Source organism: Desmodus rotundus, chromosome 8 (assembly GCF_022682495.2).
Source record: "Desmodus rotundus isolate HL8 chromosome 8, HLdesRot8A.1, whole genome shotgun sequence".
Taxonomy (NCBI): Eukaryota; Metazoa; Chordata; class Mammalia; order Chiroptera; family Phyllostomidae; genus Desmodus; species Desmodus rotundus.
The window spans coordinates 35,657,174-35,679,982 of NC_071394.1; the positions used below are offsets into that span (position 1 = coordinate 35,657,174).

The 22,809-nt window shown below is 38.7% G+C and overlaps 1 protein-coding gene across 5 annotated transcripts in view; it reads left to right on the forward strand.

Annotated features, from left to right (window-relative positions):
* The window catches only part of SLCO5A1 (solute carrier organic anion transporter family member 5A1), a 118,142-nt gene that overhangs the window by 52,877 nt on the left and 42,456 nt on the right, over positions 1 to 22,809 (forward strand). For 4 of the 5 annotated variants that reach the window (XM_024572204.4, XM_071222234.1, XM_071222235.1 and 1 more), the window contains exons 4-5: positions 2,439 to 2,656; positions 20,286 to 20,450. In XM_024572204.4, the coding sequence (XP_024427972.2) occupies positions 2,439 to 2,656; positions 20,286 to 20,450 (383 nt within the window). The remainder of the gene's footprint in view (positions 1 to 2,438; positions 2,657 to 20,285; positions 20,451 to 22,809) is intronic. The other variant, XM_024572205.4, reaches the window with a different exon arrangement.

Sequence of the window (22,809 nt, forward strand, 5' to 3'; positions counted from 1 at the left end):
GAATGAATGAAGGAAGGAATAATGCTAATATTTATTGAGTAATTTCAAGCATTATACTAAGAGGTTTACATGCATTTTCATTTAAGACTTATAACAGCCATATGTAGCCACTAATATTATGCTCAGTGATTTGAATAACTTGCCCAAAGCCTCAGAGTCAGTGAGAGTTGGGATAAACTCAGTGCAGGGTGGAGGTCTTAGTCCATATACTGTCCCCTCAGTGAGCAGTCTCTGAATAATGGTTCATGTAAAGGAGTTAGGAACCCTGGCTTTTCCATTTGGACTCTTAGCCATATTTCTTTTTCCAATACAAAATGCACATTTTTTGTCTTACTCAGCTTTTTGCTTTTAGCACTATCGTTATTTCATGTGTTAACAATGATTTGTTACTGTAGACCTTTAAAGAATGTGGGCTGCTTTGCTCTGCTCTGAAATGCCCCAAAACTTTCGTATTATTGTTTATTCTCTATAGTTCTTCTCTTTCTTCTGTATTTACTCTCACTCTAGGCCACTCTGAGTGTACCTTTAATGTTTGCACATGGTTTAAGGCAATGGCTCTGGCTGGGGGTGAGGGAATCTGAGTGCAGATCTACATAAAGACAAACAACAGAAGCTACTATGAATTGATTGCTGATAGGGCGGGCATTTTATTAGGTTCCTTTTGTACATTGTCTTATTAATTTTGATGACTCCAAAACAGTTGTTATAACCCCTCTTTCAGATGAGAAAGTGGGTTCAGAAAAGCATAATAAGCCCCTAGACTCTTAGAGCTAGTAAGTGGTGAAGACAGGATAGAAACCCAGGTCAGTCTGGAGCCACAGCTCAAGAAGTGCCCCCGAAACTACGCTGCCTGCCCTCTTGTGGAGAGAGCATGAGAGGTCTAGGGAACTGAAGGGTGGGGAGACTGCACGTCAAGTGTACAGAAAGAGATTCAAGAACGGCTGATGAGCAGGGCCAGGTTAGTAAAGGCCTCATAAGCAGCCAAGTACTAAGTGGGCCAGATGTTTTAGTAGCTATGGTTCCTGCAGACAGATGACTTTATTTTCTCAAAACTTATTCAATATATTTATGCAAGAAATTTTTTTCAGTACCTAATCCCTGTCAGGCACTGGGTTTGTGATTATATTCTGAATAATTGAGATTGCTAGAGTCTGTCTTGAGCAATCTCCTCAAAATAAAGCTGCTTTCTGGTTGGCTTAAAATGTTTATTTGATATAACTAAATATGCTTGAAAATAGCACACTGGATTATTAATGACTGGTTCTAGGAAGGATTCTCTCAGCTAAACTATGACCTTTAGCAACTCACAGCACTATAATTGAAACACTAATTTTATAGATGAATTTCCACTTTGCAACTGATCTATATTTTTACTGGGTTGGATCCAACATTCGCAATTACAAGGCTGCTCGCATTGCGGTTACAACCGACAGGGTGTTACACAGAGGACGGAGTCTGAGCCTTCATGAACTTGGAGCTTTAAGGACAGAGGGTGGAGTTGAGGAATCCTAGTTAGAAAGAAGTGACTGTGTTAGGCAGGACCAAGGGCTATTTGCTAAGAAATGGGGAAAGAAGAGGGGACCGAGAAATTGCTGCCCCTGGGAAATTATGCAGACAAGAAGCCTGAAGCCATAAATGCTGAGCTCTGAGGCAGGGCTAGAAGTTGAGTTCTACTGTCTGTACTTCCTTCCTAGTTTCTGCTGCATGGTAACCTCTGAGCAGTTCAAACACAGATTCTCGATTCTGCAATATACAAGTTCTACTTCTCCTAAGAACCTTTCTGACACACATTTCCCCTCTCTGAACTTTTACAGGATTCATGGTCTATACCCCGTGATCTAACACTTACCTATACATTTTTGCATTTTTTGGAGACATGTTTTTTAGCTCCCTTACAACTAGGTTGTAATTATTGAAGTAAAGAATCAAGTGAACTGTCTTTGGTGGCTCAGAGCGTTCAGTATATCAAGTACTTGCAAAAAAATATTTGAGCATCATCAGCAATTTAAAATACATTTTACATGAGATATTAATGATTTTCTTCTAAGAAAAAAGTGTCTCTACTAGTCCACATAGCATGCTATAGAGTCTGTATTATTTTTCTATTAAATTTATGAGTTATTGGTTTATTATAAAATATACATTGTAGCAGAACTAACCCAGGTGCTTAAAAATCCCTGAATGAAGTTCTTGTCAGGTTGTTTATTATAATGTTCATTATAATACAAGTATAATTATTGGGTAGATTTCTCATTTACACCACAGCAAGGGAGGATTTCTGTATTTTCGTAGTTTGTTCAACTTCCTACTGCCTTACAGTTGATGAGGGCCAAAAGGTTTTTTTTCTGGAGAATTGTATCACCGCAAACTTCTGCTTTGCTAATTTGTTCTCACAATGCAAAAGCCATAAATGCTCTTCACATTTCCCAATTTTTTAGGTGGAGTGGATTCCTCCTTTGTGCCATTGCAATGTTTCTTGTGATATTCCCAATGTTTACTTTTCCAAAAAAGCTTCCGCCTCGGCACAAGAAAAAGAAAAAGAAAAAATATTCTGTTGATGCTGTCAGCGATGACGACGTTGTGAAGGAGAAATCGAACAATACGGAGCAAGTGGACAAAAAAGTTTCTTCTATGGGATTTGGAAAGAACGTCAGAGGTAAAGTATGTCTCCTGAGTGAATATGTGCACGGTAGTTCAGATCTGGGTGACTCAAACTGTGGTCCCAGGCCAGTGCTGCCTGCAGCTGTCAGGGGTCTGAGAGGAGATCAGTACTGAAATTGAGCTGTAAGCATTGTGAAACTTTTAAAGCATTTGACAGAGTCATTATATGGCTGTCGAATCTAATGGTAATAATAACAAATTGGGCTTATATTTTGTATGTATTTTAAAAGATTGATTTTCTAATGATTCATCTTTAGTGGATTTGGCAAAAGTATTGGTGCATGACAGACTGGAAATAATAATAATAATAAAAAAATTATTCTTTTCCACAAATAGTTTGAGTGGCACTGCTTTAGATCCAAAGATACATTTATATATGTCAATTACTATATTTAGAGATGTCTGATTCTTTAAAATACTGTACTTATTCCATTATATGACGAATGGCTTGTTACAGGGGAATAGTGGGTTTAGTGGTAGGGCCTGATCCTTCCTTAAATATCATATAAAACCTTCCACTATTCAGGGATCCCATTCAACAGTGGCCCTGCCAAATGCTTGTTAAGTGGACAGAGAGAGAAGGGTAGCCAGGGGCTGAGCCTCCAAATCCAGTGTAAAAAACACCTAAAAAGTCTAGTGATCTGTTTTTGCATTTTTATTTCTCTTAAAAATAGTGACCTTATTAAAGCTAGATTAGGCAATCTCAAACCTAAACTATTGAACTGAATCCCAGCTAGCCAGTCTTTGTTCAGCTGTCAATATATCTTCTGAGGGGCAATAAATCCCTTCAAGAAACCTACAGTGCTACACTCATTAGTTTCTGCTATTTCCTGAGTTCCCTGAATTGATTTTTGTGAAATTATGAAGCATGATACTGGGCATTTGCTCACTGTTTTAGGTAAAATTCCCCTAGACACACTATCATCTCACTTCGACTACATACATGGTAAAGCAGTAGAGACATCTGCCTGACCTAGCGGGAAGTTACTGCTATATTATAGAACTGTCCCCCCAGCCTAAGAATGATAGCGTTTATATTGGGCTATTTTTAATGACTGTACTGTTCAAAGCAAGTGAAGTGACATTTCATTGGAAATGCTTCTTTCCTGTTAAGTTTTAGATTTGCCTCCCCACCCTCCTCATCATTTTCTAACAATGTATATTTTGAAATTGCCAAAATGACTTCCACTGTTGTAAAGAATTCCCTGGATGCTGCTGTGGCCTGAGCTCTTATCCCGTGGACCAGGACCAGCCCATCATTTTTCGTGGACATTTTTATGGACCATGATGGCTGCTACCAAAGGAGTGTTTTTTTTTTTTTTTTACAATTTAGATGAGAGCAAGATTGATGTTAAAAAATTTACGATACTGGAATAGACTTAGAGTCTTAACTTATAGAGAGTATAAAGTAAACTCAAGGGGAGAAATAAAGGCATAGGTAAGCTAAAATGGTATGTTTTATGGCATAGAAATAGATGATCTGAATGTGAAATATATGCTGTATTGGATAGTAGAGAAAAGACAGAGAAGATCGATACCAAATACTAACAGCGGAAGTGAATGCTGATGGGAACAGCGTGTGATGCGGTGTCAGTGATGCTGTCAGGGTCCCATCCACACTCTGGACCTTACTGTCTTCAGGGATGGGGGGCTGCCATCTGCCAGTACCTGCACCACTTGCCTGAAGGTTTCCTTTGTAGGCTGGGAAACTGCAGGGAGCCTGCTTGAGACAGGTTCAAGTGCCAAGGAATGAACACCCTGGCCTCCCCCCACCACAGCAGTCTTAACCAATGGCTGATAAACACCCAGCTGCCTCACCTCATGGGTGAGACAGTTTTTCTGTGTGTTTCTCCGTCCTTTGCAGGCTGCCCTGTCTGCCTGAGCATCGTGCCCACATTCCCTGTCCACTGTTTCCTGAATCTCCCATTTAAACGACTTGGACTTGAATCCTCCTCTCAGGACCTGCTTCTCGGGGGACATGCACTTTCTTAGGCAGGTGGTTCAAAAGTGATAAAAGCCATCACAAAGTTTTAGAATTATTTTTCCAAATTGAATCTATGCATTGTTTTGTTGGGTGTCTTCTTGTACAGCTAGGGGTTGCATCCCGCCATCTATGCTCAGTTTCATGGTTCAGGATGTTTTGTTTATTTTTTCCTTTTTATTGAATTTATTGGGGTGACACTGGTTTACAAAATCATACAGGTTTCAGGTGCACAATTCCACAATACATCATCTGTACACTGTATTGTGTGTTCACCACCCCAAGTCATTCTCTGTCCATCAACATTTATCCCCGCTTTACCCTCTTCTACCACCCTCCTCCCCCTCCCACTGGCAATCACCACACTGTTGTCCATGTCCGTGAATTTTTCTTTTTCTCATTAATGCTCAATCCCTCCGCCCCTCTCCCCACCCAATCCCCACTGACAGTTGTCAGCCTCCTCTCTCTGAGTCTGTCACTATTTTGTTCGTTAGTTCATTTTGTTCATAGATTCCACATGAGTTAAATCATAGGATACTTATCTTGACAACTGGCTTATTTCACTCAGCATAATGCTCTCCAGGTCCATCCATGCTGTTGCAAAGGGTAAAATTATTTTATTTTTTTATAGCCAAGTATTATTCCATTGTGTACATGTACCATAGTTGTTTTATCCACTCACCTACTGAAGGGCACTTGGGCTGCTTCCACATCTTGGCGATTGCAAATAATGCTGCAATGAACATAAGGGTGCATATATTCTTTTGAATCAGTGTTTTGGATTTCTTGAATAAATTCCCAGAAGTGGAATGCCTATTTCATAAGGCAGTTCCATTTTCAATTTTTTGAGGTATCTCCACACTGTTTTCCACAGTGGCTGCACCAGTCTGCATTCCCACCAACAGTTCACTAGAGTTGCCTTTTTTCCACATTCTCACCAACACTTGTTTGTTGATTTATTGATGATAGCCATTCTGACAGGTGTGAGGTAGTATCTCATCGTGGTTTTAATTTGCATTTCTGTAATGATTGGTGATGTTGGACATCTTTTCATATGCCTATTGGCCGTCTGTATATGTTCTTTGGAGAAGTGTCTTTTTAGGTCTTTCGCCCATTTTTAATTGAATTGTTTCTTTTTTGGCGTTGAGTTTTATAACTTCTTTAAAAATTTTGGATATTAGCCCCTCAACAGATGTATCATTGGCAAATATGTTCTCCCATTCAGTGAGTTACCTTTTCATTTTGTTAATGGTTTCCTTTGCTTTGCAAAACTTTTTAGTTGGATGTAGTTCCATTTGTTTTTTTTTTTTCTTTTCTTTCCTTTGCCTAAGGAGATACATCAGAAAAAATATTGCTACAAGAAATGTCCAAGATATTACTGCCTATGTTTTCTTCTATGGTTTTGAGTCTAAATATAACTCTTTAATCCATTTTGAGTTTATTATCAGGTATTGTGTAAGAAGGCAGTCTAGTTTAATTTTTATGCATGTATCTGTCCAATTTTTCCAACACTATTTTTTGAATATACTGTCTTTACCCCATTATATGTTTTTGACGCTTTTGTCAAATATTGAGTATAAAGGCATGGGTTTATCTCTGGTCTCTCTATGCTGTTCCATTGATCTATTGAATATATGTCTGTCTTTATCCCAGTACCAGGTTGTCCAATATGTTGGCATAGAGTTGTTTGTGATATTTTCTTACAAATCTTTCCTTTTTTTTTTTTTGGTGTCAGTTTTTACTTCTCCTCTTTCATTTCTGATTTTGTTTACTTGGTCCTGTTTTTTTTTTTTTCTTGATGAGTCTGGTTAAAGTTTTGTCAAGTTTGTTTATCTATTTAAAGAACCAACTCTTGGTTTCATTGCTCTTTTGTATTGTGTTTTTAGACTTTCATTTATTTCTACTCTGATCTTCATTATTTCCTTCAATGCACTTTGAGCTTAGTTTGCTGTTCCTTTTTCAAGTTTCTTTAATTGTAAAGTTAAATTATTTGAGATTTTTCTTCCTTGTGGTAGGCCTGGAATGCTATGAATTTCTCTCTTAGGACTGCCTTTGCTGTGTCTCATAGATTTTGAACTGTTGTGTTCTCATTTTCATTTGTTTCGAGTTATCTCTTGATTTATCTTTAATCTCATTGTTTTTAAGTATATTTTACTGATTATGCTATTACAGTTGTCCCATTTTTTTCTCCCCTTTATTCCCCTTCACCTCCAGTCCCATGAACATTCCCCCTCCTTAGTTCATGTCCATGGGTCATACATATAAGTTCTTCGGTTTCTCCATTTCATATACTATTCTTACCCTCCCCCTGTCTATTTCGGACCTACCAATTGTGCTTCTTATTCCCTGTACCTTTTCCTCCATTTCCCCTCTTCCCCTTTCCACTGATAACCCTCCATGTGATCACCATTTCTGTGATTCTGTTCCTGTTCTATTTGTTTGCTTACTGCGTTTTTGTTTTTTAAGTTCAGTTGTTGATAGTTGTGAGTTTGTTGTCATTTTACTGTTCATAGTTTTGATCTTTTTCATAGACAGACTTATTTCTTTCCTTCCTTCTTTCTTTCTTTATTTAATTTTTAGAGAGAAGGGAAGGGAGAGAGAAAGAAAGGGGGAGAAATATCAATGAGTGGTTGTCTCTAGTGTGACCCCTACTGGGGACCTGGCCTGCAACCCAGGCATGTGTCCTGACTGGAAATTGAACCAGTGACCCTTTGGTTTTCAGGCCGGCACTCAGTCCACTGAGCCATACCAGCTGGGGCAACATTTCATATGATAAAGGCTTGGTGATGATGAACTCCTTTAACTTTACCTTAATGGGGAAGCACCTTATCTGCTCTTCTATTCTAAATGATAGCTTTGCTGGAGAAAGTAGTCTTGGATATAGATCCTTGTCTTTCATTACTTCAAATACTTCTTTCCAGCCTCTTATTGCATGTAAGGTTTCTTTTGAGAAATCAGCTGATAGTCTTATGGAAACGCCTTTGTAGGTAACTGTCTCCTTTTCTCTTGCTGCTTTTAAGATTCCCTCCTTCTCTTTAATCTTGGGTAATGTAATTATGATGTGCCTTGGTGTGTGTTTCCTTGGGTCCAACTTGTTTGGGACTCTGAGCTTCCTGGACTTCCTGGAAGTCTATTTCCTTCACCAGATTAGGGAAGTTCTCCTTCATTATGTTTTCAAATAAGTTTTCCATTTCTTGCTCTTCCTTTTTTCCTTCTGGCACCCCTAGTATTTGGATGTTGGAATGTTTCAAGTTGTCCCAGAGGTTCCTAAGCTTCTCCTCATTTTTTTGAATTCTTGTTTCTTCATTTTGTTCTGGTTGAATGTTTATTTCTTCCTTCTGTTCCAAAGTGTTGATTTGAGTCCTGGTTTCCTCTCTTCACTGTTGGTTCCCTGTACATTTCCTTTATTTAACTTTTCATAGCCTTTACTTTTTCCTCTGTTTTATGTCTGTATTCATTCATTTCTGTGAGCATCCTGATTAGCAGTGTTTTGAACTCTGAATCTGGTAGTTGGCTATCTCCTTGTTGCTTGGTTCTTTTTCTGAAGTTTTGATCTGTTATTTCATTTGTGCCGTATTTCTTTGGCGCACATGTTACATTGTGACAGGTGGAGCCTTAGGTATTTGTCAGGGCAAAGCAACCCACTTTGCTGTGCTGTGGAGCTGTATATGGTCCAGGAGGGGTCCAAGAGGGAACAGTGCTGCTTGCTCAGCTCTTGCCCTGCTTTCAGTCACTTCCCCTGTTACCCACAAGAAAATTGGGCTCTTCTGGTGCTGATTCCAGGGTGGATGGGCTATGTACATTCTAGGACCCCATGGGTCTCTCCAGTGAACTCTCCTGTGAAGCTGGTGCCACAATCCCCAGAGGTTTGTACAGCCAGAGATTTTGAGGCTTTATTTCCCTGTGCTGGAACCCTGGGTTGTGTTGCCTGTCTTGCTCTCCAGTTGTTCCTCCCGGCTTATCCTCATGTAAATGTAGGTTATCCCAGCTGTAGGATATCCCACAGCAAGTGTAGTGTTTGCCAGCTGCTGCCTTGCCTGCCTGGTCTGCCACCTTGCCATGTGCCTTCTTCACCCCAGCTGCCCATCTCTGCCCCTCCTACCAGTCTGGATGAATGTTTCTTCTTTAACTCCTTGGTTGTCAGACTTCCATACAGTTTGATTTTTTCAGTTGTTTTTTTGTTTTTAAATTTGTTGTTGTCCTTTTTGTTATGTGAGGAAGCAAAGCGGATCTACCTATGCCTCTATCTTGGCCTGAAGTCCTTCTTTAATGTCATTATTAACCCATTTATTATTTGGTAACTTGTTATCTAGCCTCCATGTATTTTTGTGTTTTTCAGGGGCTTTTGGTCATGATTGAATTTTTGTTTCATACCATTTTGGTCAGAGAAAATTCTTGATATGATTTCAATTTTAAATTGATTGAGACATGTTATGTGTCCTAAATGTGGTCTATCCTAGAAAATGTTCCATGTGCACTTAAAAAGAATGTATATTCTGTGGCTTCGGAATAAAATGCTCTGAAGTTGTCAATTAAATCTATCTGATCTAGAGTGTCATTTAAGACCATTTTTTCCTTGTTGATTTTCTGTCTGGAAGATCTACCCACTGATGTCTGTGGGGTGTTAAAATTTTCTACTATAACTCTATTACAGTCAATGTCTCTCTTTATGTCTATCAAGATTTACTTTACATATTTAGGTGCTCCTATGTTGGGTACATAAATGTTTACAAGGGTCATATTCTTTTGTTCACTTGCTCCCTTTACCATTAGGTAGTGTCCTTCTTTGTCAGGATATTTTCTTTTAAAAGAAAGAGTAACTGGCGTCTCTTAATAGTGATGGACAGTTGGTTTATAAAATCTGTTTCCATTCTGATTTTCTCATCAGTATGTCTGATAAATTCCAATTTTCACACCATCCATGCCTTAATGGTGATGGCTGATATCACTTGGGCAGTTAAACCTCCTGATTCAGACATACAGCTGTTTTCTTTCATTACTTGCACCTGCCCTGGATTCTCTAATTGTATCTAAATGGGAATCTCAAGAGACACTTTTTCCTGTTAAAAAGGAATTCTGTTTTAATGAGATGATAAAATGAAAATGCTAAATCCTAAAGATGTCAAAAATGATTCAAATGATATTGATAATATTGGAATAATGTTCAGTTAGTATATATAAAGTTAATTCATGTTTATCTTGCACATGTCAACTTCCTGTAGATTATCTAATACCTATCACCTATAGGAAATGAAATCAGTTCTATAGTATTTAAACTGATGTCCAAAAGAGCAAGTAAAATTTCTGGGTATCATTCTATTGTTGACATAATTTGTATTACAACACTGAGATTCATTATTAGGCCTTGAATAAAGAATGGTTACTAAGAGTTCCTTTTGAGTTAAATCTGAGCTTGACTTCCAGATACTTTTTTCCCCTTGTTCTGTTTTCAGGAGCAGGGCTTCTTTGGGTCTTTATTTTATAGAGGGCAGGACAAAAGTATGTTTACAGTTATGAGTACCCAAAACACAGAGTTTATTCTTGTATTATTGATCAATTGAATTATTTTTCCATATGAATAACTGTAAAGCTACTTTTGCCCAACCCTGTATATGAAACTTGGATGCCAATATTAGCTTCTTCAGAGAGGAGGTAGAAATAGCTAGTTAGTAGTATAGCTAAGTTACTACTTCATTAAAAAGAAAATGATTTTGACCACACTGAATGGTGCCTTTTTGGCAAGTTCTATTGCAGAGAATACTAGAAGAAAATGTACTATACTTTCCACTCTGCCTCCACATTGTAATGACAGATATTGGGAAAATCTGGCTCAGTCTTTCTTGATTCTTATTATAAATTATTCAGGAATAAGGCTGCTTTAAAACACCGCAAAGGAGAAAGTAGAATTTTTAGTGTGTCTGCATCACCTTTCTATAAAGAGATTCACATTGATTGCATCAAAATCTTACCAATAAAAATAAACACTTAAAATATTAAAGTGAATCAATTTTCCTGAGGTTCAAGGTCTTTTAGTCTTCCAAGTTTAATTGTTTATCTCCCTAAATGGAGAACTTTTGGTAGCAGTTAATCATAAAAACAATTTTAGTTTTGTGACCAGTTGTAATTTTTTAAGCTTAATAGTTTAGCGTTGTAATTTAGCATAAAATATAACAGATTTTTCTTTGCCCAACTTTGTCTGTATTAGAGTGTAATGTGTTTACAATGCTAATTAAATAAAAAAGTTACTTTGAAGTAATGAATAGATTTAAGAGTCCATTGAAAATTACAGAACTTTGATCATTATTTAATTAAACAACTGCTCACTTTATAGAAGGTTCTGTCCTTTGTACTGTGACAAATATGAAAATGAGTGAGCCAGGGTTTGCCCTCCATGAGCTTACAGCCCACTGAGAGAGACAGGACAAGGACAGATGGATATATAAAGACCTTGAAGGAGGCTAGACACACTGCTGTGAGGTTCAAGGGCAGGCGAGGGAATATGCAGTTGAGGGGTCAAGAAAGGTTTTGTGGGAGGAGGTGGGATTTGTGATGAACTGTGGAAGCCTGGGAGAAGTTCAGTAGGTGGAGGAGGGATGGTGCGAATATGTGCATCGGAGAGAGCAAAGCCAACGTCAGACTATGCAGATGTATTTGAAAGTGCTGAATAGGCCATTGTGGTTGGTGTGTTGTATATCAGTAGCCAAGACCTGGGATATAAAGTTCAGAAGGTAAAATAGCATCATATTGTATATGGAGAGCTTGAATTCTAGCCTTGAACTGAAGCTGTCCCTAATGGGCAGGGGGAGGTATGAGCAGACATTTGGCAGCCTTCTTTAGGCAGATTATGGAGGAAAAGGAGCAGATTGGAAGGAGGGGCTCAGGTAGAAAGCTATGAACAGAGCAGAAGTGAGAGGTGATGATGGTTTTGATGAGTAGGGAAGGAAAGGACAGAAGCCTCCCAAACTGGTCTCCCTCTTCCGCCCTTGCCCCTTTCAATTGCTTTCAACTCAACAGCCAGAAGGATCCTGTTCAAATGTCACTCCTCTGCTCAGAGCTTCTGTGGTTTTTGATCTCAGTCACAGAGAAGTCCCTTCCCTATATGACCTACTAGGGTTACAATCTCACCCCTGGTTACCTGTTTTGACCCCATGTCTTTCTTGCAATCTCAATTGTTTAATTCTGCTCCAGCCACATTGGGCTCATCACTGATCTTTTTATTTACTTACCTACTTACTTGTTTATTTATTTAATTTTTGTTGTATATTTTTTCCATTACCATTTATTCCCCTTATACCCTCTCTCCCCTGCAATCACCCCACTATTGTCCATGTCCATGAGTCCTTTTTCCTTTTTGCTCAGTCCCTCCACCCATTAGCCTCCCCCACCACCATTAGCTGTCATCTGCTCTCCATCTATAAATCTGTCCCTATTTTCCTTGTTAGTTCAGTTTGTTCATTAGATTCCACATATCAGTGAAATCATATGGTATTTTTCATTTTCTGACTGTCTTATGTTCTCCAGTTCTACCTATATAGTTGCAAAGGGTAAATTTTTCTTTTTTCATGGCTGAGTAGTATTCCACTGTGTAAATGTCCCATAGTTGTTTTATCCACTCATCTATTGATGGACACTTGGGCTGCTTCCATATCTTGGTGACTGTAAATAACTCTGCAATCAACATAGGATTGTTTATGTTCTTTTGAATTAGTGTTTTGGGTTCCTTTGACCCAGCAATCCTGCTTATATTCCAATAAACAGGATTGCTGGGTCAAAGTCAGGTCCATTTTAAATTTTTTGAGGTATCTCCATACTGCTTTCTATAGTGGCTGCACCAATCTGCATTCCCACCAACAGTGCAAAAGAGTCCCACTTTCTCTGCATACTTGCCAGCACTTGTTGTTTGTTGATTTATTAATGATAGCCATTCTGACAGGTATATGAGGTGATATCTCATGTGGTTTTAATTTGCATTTCTCTGATGATTAGTTGACATTGAATATATTTTCATATGTCTATTGACCATCTGTATGTCCTCTTTGGAGAAGTGTCTATTCAGGTCCTTTGCCCATTTTTTAATTGGGTTGTTTGTGATTTTGGTGTTGAGTTTTATAAGTTCTTTATAAATTTTGGATATTAACCTCTTATCTGATGTATTGAATATGTTCTCTCATTCTGTGGGTTGTCTTTTTATTTTGTTGATGGTTTTCTTTTTAATCATTAATGGGTGTTGAATTTTTTCAAAAGCTTTTTCTGCATCTGTTGATGTGATCATGTGGTTTTTATCCTTCTTTTTGTTTATGTGGTCAATCATGTTTATTGATTTGCAAATGTTGTACCAACCTTGCATTCCTGGAATAAATCCCACTTGCTCATGGTGTATGATCTTTTTCGATGCATCGCAGTATTTGGTTTGCTAATATTTTGTTGAGGACTTTAGCATTTATGTTCATCAGGGATATTGGCCTATAATTTTCTTTTTTTGCAGTGTCTTTATTTGTGAGAGCATTGATGTGAGAGAGAAACATCAATTGGTTGCCTTTGGTACATGCCCTGACTGGAGACTGAACCCACAGCCTAGGCATATCCCCTCACTGGGACTCAAACTCACAACCTTTCACTTAGCAGGATGATGCCCAACAAACTGAGCCACACCTGTCAGGGCTCTTTTCTCTGATTTTGATGTTCTGCTCTACTTATATCTTCTTTATCTCAAATTCTTTGTTTTATATTTTTTACATTTATTTTGATGAGCAGATGTTTTCTTCTGATGAGCAGAATCTTTAGATTTGAACCTACAGCTTATATGATAAAAAGTAAATGGTAACAAGACTGGCAAAGAATTCCTAAAAAAAGAAAGCAGATTAAAAAATATTTTAAAATTTATTTTTAGAGAGGGGGAAGGGAGGGAGAAAGAGAGGGAGAGAAACATCAATGTGTGGTTGCCTCTCACGCACCCCTTACTGGGGACCTGGCTCATAACTCAGACATGTGCCCTTACTGAGAATTGAACCAGCAACCCTTTGGTTCACAGGCCTGCCCTCAATCCACTGAACTACACCAGCCAGGGCAAGCACTTTCTTTTTATTCACTGCAAATTGACTGTGGGGTTACTCATCAGAGTAGTATTTACCATATGTATGTATATATACTCATTAGCGCCAGATTTAAACAAGCAGGATCGTACTCTGGCCAGCAACCACTAATGATGTGTTTTGGACCCCATGGCTTCCTTCTCTGTCCACCATTGGCAGGTAAGTATCTCAGGAGCTCTATGTGCTCGCCCAGAGGTGCCCATAGCATGCCACGATCATCCATTGCCTTCCACTCCTTTATTGGTGGCAGGGAATGCATTTGCATTGTGTAATGGAGGAGCAGGAAAAATGGAAATGCTTTAATAGGGAGCCCAGGGGATCATTAGTTTCAAAGAAAATGAGCAAGAATGAGATGTATGAAGTGAAAATGAGCAGGGCAGTTGGGTCCTATTTGGCCATGTTATGTATGAAGAGCAACTTTGGTTCTGCTTTTATAGAAGGATGTTACTAAAAATAGTTTGATGCTCCTGAGTAACAGGCATCGAAAAATTGTATCTGCTCTACACTCGTGAAATACACGGAGTGGTGCGAGGCCCACAGAGCATAAGGGGAGTTGTTGAGGGCTCACTGCATGGTGATGGGTTTTTTCCACCCACTTGTTGATACACCAGAAGGCTTTAAAGTATACAGATAGTAAGAATTTAAAGATTTGAGATAAAGGAAAATTACATACTGACTTTGAGTACTTATAACAGAAGGGAATCACGGGATTTTGTGGAGAGGTGTTAAAGGAGATGGTTTTATAATTTGAATTTTAATTTGTGGAGGTGGCTGAATGACATGGAAAGGTCCATGTCATTGAAAGAAGAATTGTTACTTACGTTTCCCCAAGAGAAGGATCCCGCCATGCCATACAGGGCCACAGGGGACGAGCCAGGTTTTGGTCAGGAAACAAAAGACAGGCGATGGGGGGAAGCCGGGGTCAAGGTCTTTATGGAGGTTTCCATGGGAAAGACAGGGCAGGGCAGAGTGACCAGCTTGTGATGGGCGCATGTGAATAATTCCAGGGGGTTCTGTGCTGTAGGGGTGGTCTCCAGTTGCTTGGTACCTGCCCTGGGTGATCTAGGGCAGGGGTAATACTGGCTTGGTGTGTGACAGGCAAGTTGGTGGTTGGGACTGCAGACTCGGGATTTGTTGGTTTGCATACAAAAGATGTGTTCTCAGCTGAGCCCTTGCTGCCTCTGATTGGTAGTCAGCAAGATTTTTAAGATGTCAAAACATTTAAAAAACATGGTTAATATATGAAAGCTTAGTTGTTACAGCCAGAGCAGACTCTCAGCTGGCCTGATTCTACTATAATTATCATATGGTGTTTCCTCCTCTCTTCACCTCATCTTCTCTCTTCTTACCTTCGAGGCCAAGGCCTTGGGTCATGCACATGTGATTTCAAAACCACTCTATATTCTGCTGTATCACGTTATTTTATTATTTATCAGTAACATCCCAACCTTTTATAGAACAAGGACCCCAACTTTGGTGTTCCCATTTTTACTGCTGGTCTTTTGTCTATGCCTAATATGAATTCCATATCATGTTTGACTTAGTCCATTTAAACCACCTTTATCTGCTTGTTCAAGAGACACTTCCCTCACATTTTACTTTTATTTAAGAAATTGGCATTATGTAAGATTTTTAGGAAAGGACTAGACTGGTACCCAAATATCATTCTAATTATTGAGATATACGCCTGGTAATATCTATCTTGAGGAAACTTCTCTATTTCTTTGTTTCTTTTTCTCTTTTATAAATATCTTTATTGAGCAACTGCTCTAGGATGAAGACCTCAGGATACATATATGAAAAGTTACAGTCCATATCTTTAAAGGGAGGTCAAAGGGAAATAGATATAATAGAACATAAACTTAAAATAGAGACGTCACACTCTGAGGAACTTTGAAGAAAGAGGGGGAAGGATTTCTCAGTCAGCTGCCTGAGTCAGGGAAGACTTCTCTTGTAAAATGACATATTGTTGCATCCCTTTAAAACTTCAGTTTTGGGATTGTTTTTGGAATATAAAAGTAATACATGCTCATGGTAGAAAATTTAGAAAGTGCATAAAAGTATAAAATAAAAATGAATTCCAGCCTCATTCCTGAACATAGATGCTTATATTTACTTACAATACAAACATATACTTTGAAACTAGAGACAGGTGGTGGTCACACGCCATTGTAAACACACTGAAGCCTAGCGGTTCAGTGCCAGCCTGCCTTTACTGTAGGATTTCTTATTCGGTGATTTAAGAAAATGATCACCGTCCTGATTCCATCTCTCCCCCATCATGCTTTTCGCCACTTCTTTGATTTTATAGTGACACACTTACAAACGACACCAAGAAACCTATCTAAACTATGTCCAGCAGCATAAAAATTAGGGATCTGCCTGCAAACTGATGGATGTAGCAACATCTTTGCTAACTTAGATTTTAAAACTTTGTGTGTTTGAAATAATTTTGAAATCACATAAAAGCCACAGAAGATGCACACAGAACTCTTATGTACCCTGCACCCTGATACTCTAATTGTTGGTGTTTAACCCATCGGAGAAGTTGAGGACTCTACTGCCCCCTAATACTTTTGAGTGTGTTTCCTAAGTACAAGGACACTCCCCTGTGTGACTGCTGGGCAGCCACCAAAGTCAGGAAGTCCACATCAATCCCGTGTCATCATCTAGACCACAGTCCCCGTTCGGATGTCACTGATCAGTGCCCTTTACATCCAAGATCCCATCCAGGGCCATATGTATTTAGTTTTGGTGTCTTCTTCATCCCTGTCAGTCTGGATAAGTTCATCATCATTTTTTGATCTTTTATGACCTTTATCATTCAACTTGTGTTTAATGACGCCACCCCCTGATTTACGCATTTTGTAGGCATATCCCCGAAATGATGCTGTGCTCAGCACTTTGTAACAGAGGCCACACAATGTTACTTTGCCTTGTTACCATTTAGGGGAACTTTTATCACTTGGATAAGATTATATCTGCCAGGTTTCTCCACTCTAAAGTTAATAAGTCTATTGCAATTATTAAGCAATAAATAATTTTAAGTACTTTGTATACAGTTGGTTCTCGTTATTTGCAGAAGTTGTGTTCTATAAAGTCACCATGAACACTGAAATATCCAATACTGAAGCATTGCTCTAGGGGAAATACAGGGCTGGGTTCCTGTCAGAACTTAATGGGCAACCCTTTAATACATAACCTGGTTTTACATGTGTTTCTGTTCAACAATACCTAATTTCATATACATTGTTAATTCATTGACATCGAACCCATGGCCAGCAGCACTGTAACTCCTGCCTGAAAGAAGCTTATCTAACACACACATTTTCTCTGGAAGGCACATCCCAGCCTCTTGCATTTAGAAACACTACACAGCACTTCAGCACTATGCTTGGGGGTGGCGGGACATTTTAAACAATAAAATCACCAAAAGCACAAAAATGCGAAAAATGTGACAATGGGTTGTGAAAAGGACGCTTGTTTGTAGTATGAGAGCTGAGACAAGAGGGCCTTGTGCAGCTCAGCCAAGAATGTGCGTCCTGCGACTCCCATGTTTTGCCATTTTGTGCACGTCCTCCGAGGTCCATGTGCTGCCAGTGTAGCTTTCACAGACACAGAAAAATTCTGGTGCATTTGCAAATGCTGGATCTGTGAGTGACAAGGATTGGCTGCATCTTGTTCCTACTGAAATTTCACTTGCCGTTTTTAGCATCAAATTGTTCCACATTTGGCCACTGGGAATCCTTCGTGCTGTCTTCTGTATTCCTGACATGCTCCCAACATTCTTTGAGTACTTCTTTGCTTTTTTGCTCAGCAAGATTTTCCAGGCTCATCTTGTATTTTCTCTGCCCCAGCTCTGAAGTTAGTCAGTTCTCCAAGACCCTCTGGTTCTCAAGAAACCAAGAACTGGGTGTGAGGTGGGCTCATTGCTACCAGGCTCATTATTTCTGAGACCTGCCAGTAGATAAAGTTAGGAAGTATATATATAGTGTGGGGTAAAAGTAGATTTATAGTTGTTCATATGGGAAATGATACAATAATTAATAAATAATATAAGAATAAACTATTTTGCATGATCACCTATTTTTGCCCCACCCTGTATGTACACACACACCCTCAAAGTCTATCCTTTATCATTGATCGATTATCATCTTCTCTATCTACCATCTATCTATCATCTGGTGAGTCCATACCAATACCTCCAGTTTCAGTCTTATATCTAACTGTTGTCTTTCAATATTTGTAACTCCCTTCTCTGGCAGTTAAAAAAAACCTGTCTCCCATTATTCTCAACGTCTGCATTTACTTGCTTACCACCCCTGAACGGAAACCAACTTCCAGCCCTACCAGCCAAAGACACACCCTGGATACTTGGCCCCCGACTCCTGCAGCGTGTGTGGGCTACTAGGTAGCCCCAACAAAGGGGAAGGAAGAAGGTGGAAGAAAAAAAGATAACTTAAAAGTTGTTGAAAGCCTGAACTTTTGCTAAATTCTTCGTAAATAACAGGAGGTTTTTTTTTAATGAAAGAGAGAAACATCACATGTATTTTTAGTTACCTTTGAAATTAGAAGGTTATTTTACCATACCAAATGGGTATAAAAGAAAAACCAGTTTATATAAATGGTATCTTTTCAAATATTCATGTGATACATATGTTATCTTCTTGGATTAAAATAATTTATTTTATATTTTTCCAGATGTTTCAGATTCAAGCTAGCTTTTAATATAACAGCTAAACTTAATATAACAGCTGAATCTCTAAATGTTAATATGAAATCTTAACTTTCTAATTTTTAAAGTTTTAGATATGACATTTTGATTTGAAGTGCTTATAGGAGGAAATTGGGTAATTTTATGTACTTTGATTATATTTTTTCTGTCATGTTTTTTACATTAAAAATTAAGTTTGCATCTTAATTTTTCTTTTAAATGTTCATTTATACTTTAATAATTAAGTTATAGAACATGAAAATTAATTAACACTTAAAGAGAATAATAGTGAATAGTTTTGCCTTCCTAAGTTTTCAATTCCTATGAATAAGCTATAAATTATAGTTTTAACAACTGTTGTTTAATTTTATGAAATGACTTTATTATGTCGTAGCATAACAAAACTGCTCTGATAACAAGGTGACTGTACATGTCAAAAGTCATGCAGCTTACCTTTTTCATGAAGGTCTGTAAAACTAATATGAATGTGGGTTAGTTCACATTGTAAACATGCAAAAAATAGAAAACTATACACACAAAAATTTCCTTTTATTTCTCTCTATCAGTTTTACTTCCATTTAACAGAATTTCTTAGTGTTATATACATTGAGATGTATACATTTGACTGTATATAAATACATTTTTGGTTTGCTTGATTTTTACTTAAATATTATATATAATATATATTATATAAAGGCATATAATATATATTTGCACACATGTAAATGTATTTCTGCAGCATCTGGCTTTATTTACTAATAAAAATATTTCTTGGAGTTTCTTTTATGCTAGTACATACAGCTTATTTCATTTTTTTTTAATCTTCACCTGAGGACATGCTCACTGATTTTAGAGACGGGGGAGAGAAACATTGATGTGAGAGAGAAACATCAATCTGTTGCTTCTTGTACACACCCCGACCGAGAACCGAACCCACAACCTAGGCATCAAACCCATGACTCTTGGTTTATGGATGACACTCCAACCAACTGAGCCACACCGGCCAGGGCTTATTTCAGTTTTAATTACTGCATAATATTGTATTATATGACTGTGCCATAATTTAAACACTTCCCGTCAATGGGCATTTAGGTATTTTCCCCCCCAATTTTGCTGTCATAATCAATGCTGACATGAACACACTTGCACATATATCTTGAACCACATATGTGTCAAGTTCTGTGAAGTAAATGCCCCCACTCAAGGAACGAACTGTTGCTTCCTTGAGAGGAAACTGGGCAGGTGCTGAGGCCCCACCTCTGGGCTGTCCTGCTCCTTTGGAGATCATTTCACTTTGTTGCAAAGCCCCTGGGAGTGTCTGACCTGGCGGCCTCATACCATGTGCCCTCTTAGCCATATTATCTAATAATATGTCCAATCACGTGCCGGCTCCTCTGTTGTGGGTGTCGGGGAGGTGGCAACTCAGAGGCAAAGTGTAGGATTATATTGCAGGTCCTTTACACATTTAGTAGATTTTGGAATCTTAAAGGATAATATCATTTTAATAAATAAAAATGCAAGTAATTTATTTAAAATAGTTTTTGAAACAGGAGTCATAGGTTGGATACTTCTTGTAAGGATATTTGTTTATGGGTATGTTTTAAAAATACTTTATTGAGTTACCTTACCCTACTTGAAAATTAACCCTCCCACAAGCCTGTTTAATAAAGGGGATAATTTCTAATTGGTCATCAAGTTTTTCTCGTTTTATTCTTTATTCAATAATCTCAAATATTGCTGAATGGCTATTTCCAGTTCATTTCAAAAACAATTCAGTTTTATTTTATTTTCCATCCCTGGTTTATAACATTCATTTGTCATTTTTGTCATTTTGTAGACCTACCAAGAGCAGCTGTCAGGATCTTAAGCAACATGACATTCCTTTTTGTGAGTTTGTCATACACAGCTGAGAGTGCCATTGTCACTGCTTTCATTACCTTCATTCCCAAGTTCATCGAGTCACAGTTTGGTATCCCGGCTTCCAATGCCAGCATCTACACTGGTAAGGCACCGCCGTCAGAGCACCTTCAAAACATGATCGTTTTTGACCCTGAAACTAAAATGCAGTGAGTGAAGAGAGCTGACGTTGGCTAACGTTCGTTCATCCTAACATCAAAGTGTGAAATAAGTGCATTAGCAGCTCCCTTCCCCACCCACCCGGATTTCAGGAGGGGAAAGTCTTTGAATGTTTTCCCTTTGATTCAGATTGTGTTGCTGTGTGACGATGTTACCAACAGTGTTTTGGAAAGGGAGAACTTTGCATATGTATGTGTGTATGGGTCGCAGGTTAAAGGAATGAAATAGGCAATGGCGTTCCAATGTAAATCCGAATAAATCCTTTTAGAGGTTGGCACGAGTCTTCTAGTTTTAGGTTTTTGAACATTGGTAATTTGAAATGTAGATCAGTTCTGTGGTATCAGGATTTTCCTTCCCTAAATGTGAGCGGATTTTAATTGAATTACTGCAGATGCTTGAAATTAGAAAGGAAATCAATTATTTTTATGAATTTTGTTTTAGAGATTATTTCATGTCTGAAAAAACTGAATTTTGGAAGAATTTGATACAGATACCTTAGTGCTCAAATCTTTTCATAGTAAATTGAGTGCTCAGAAATGTGGGAACATTAATTTTCAAACATTGGGGGAATTTTCAGTGTATTATATTGTTGCTGGTAGAAGTGGGGCTCTTTCGCAGGATCTAGAGAAAAATATTTCCCTGACCCCATGAACGGAAGAGTAGGGTGTGACAAGATTTCTTCAGGTGGAAGTAGAAGGATGCCCCTGTGTCCAATCTCCATCCATCCCGCCATGGATAAAGGTCCAACTATGTCTTTAGCAAGGTCAAAATGAAGGCCAGGGTCCAGAGTGCCTGTGCCATATTAAAGCTTAGTCCAGTCTTAGTCCTTCTCATCATCTGGCTAACTCAGCTTGTGTTCTTGGCTGCGATCTGTTGCTCTGCTGCCACATCCAGGCTCCCACCTGGAGCCTGTGTTTGGAGCCTACGTGACTGTCAGCCACACCGCTGCTAGGGCTACAGGTTGTGGAGAGAAGTGCACAGGGTGAGCATGGATCAGGGAGGGGGAGAGAGAGAGCGAGAGAGAGAGCACACTTTTTTTTTGTTCCTTGGAATTATATTATCTTGGGCTTGGGAAGGACCAGGAGCTTTTTCAAAATAACTTTCCAAGCTTTAGTGGGCTTCTGATGGATCCACCCCCTAGCCAATTGACCCCTTTCTCAGGTTAGACTGACAGGCTTCTATGGTCAAGCACCTCCACCTGCACCATTTTGACTCCTATTCTGCATGTGCTTACCTTCCCCTGCTCTCCCCAACAATCTGGTACCAGATGGAGGGACAGAGAGGTGTTAGTCCACGCAGGGCACCACTGTGATCCTCTGGAGTGTGTGAAGTTGTAGCTTCCCAGCTAAGCTAACAGGCTCATGCTCCCCAGCCCATTAAGCTCAACAATGTCCGATTCCCTTGCTTCCTCTTTTATTATAACTAGCTACCAACTGTAACAGTATCATGATATTCTGGATATTTCCTTAGTGGTTTCAAAGATGGTCAAGGATTGTATCTACCTAAGGCTCAATACATTAGGCACGTTTATTTAAACAGTTAAGTGGGGAATTATGATAACTAAGCATTATTATCTGAAAATTAACAGGCAAAATTATATTATAATCGAAAGAAAATGTTGACTCAAAATATTTGGGTAATCACTTTGTTCTCTCTTTCATTTTGCACATAAAGATGTACATAGTTGGGTTGTGGGTCCATGATAGGAAATTTATTTTTTATAAAGAGTGTACTGCTGCGGACCATTGTACCAATTGTGACATGAACTGTTTTTTTTTCCTCTTGTTTTTTTAAAAAATGTTTTCCTTATATAAGGTAAAGTTGACAGGTTACAGTTTGGTTGTCAGAAAATCTTAACCTCCCATTTCTGGTTTCATTTTTACACTAACCTTTGCTGAGCAACAATTCTTAGATAGGGAAACCCAGAGTTGGCTTGTAGCTAGATTTTAGGCCACATAGCTGTTATATGTATTTCAAGTATTCCCCAAGTGTAAGAGTGTTACTGGAAAGAAGGCTTATAGCCAAATAAACTTGAAACTTGCTGAGCTAACATATTACAGGGCTTTCTGCTGCAGGACTTACCTCCTTTAATGCTAACGTGCACCATGAGACTCCCAGAGGGAGACTCAGAGCACAGTCCTCCCCAAATTTACTTGACCACAAAATCCAGTTTGTTACGAGGCATCTTTGTCATGAACAGTGTTCCTCAGGACACACATCGGGGAACATTGCTAGTCCACCCTGTGTGTCCTGTTCCCGATCAACCACAGAGCAGGCTGTCGGAG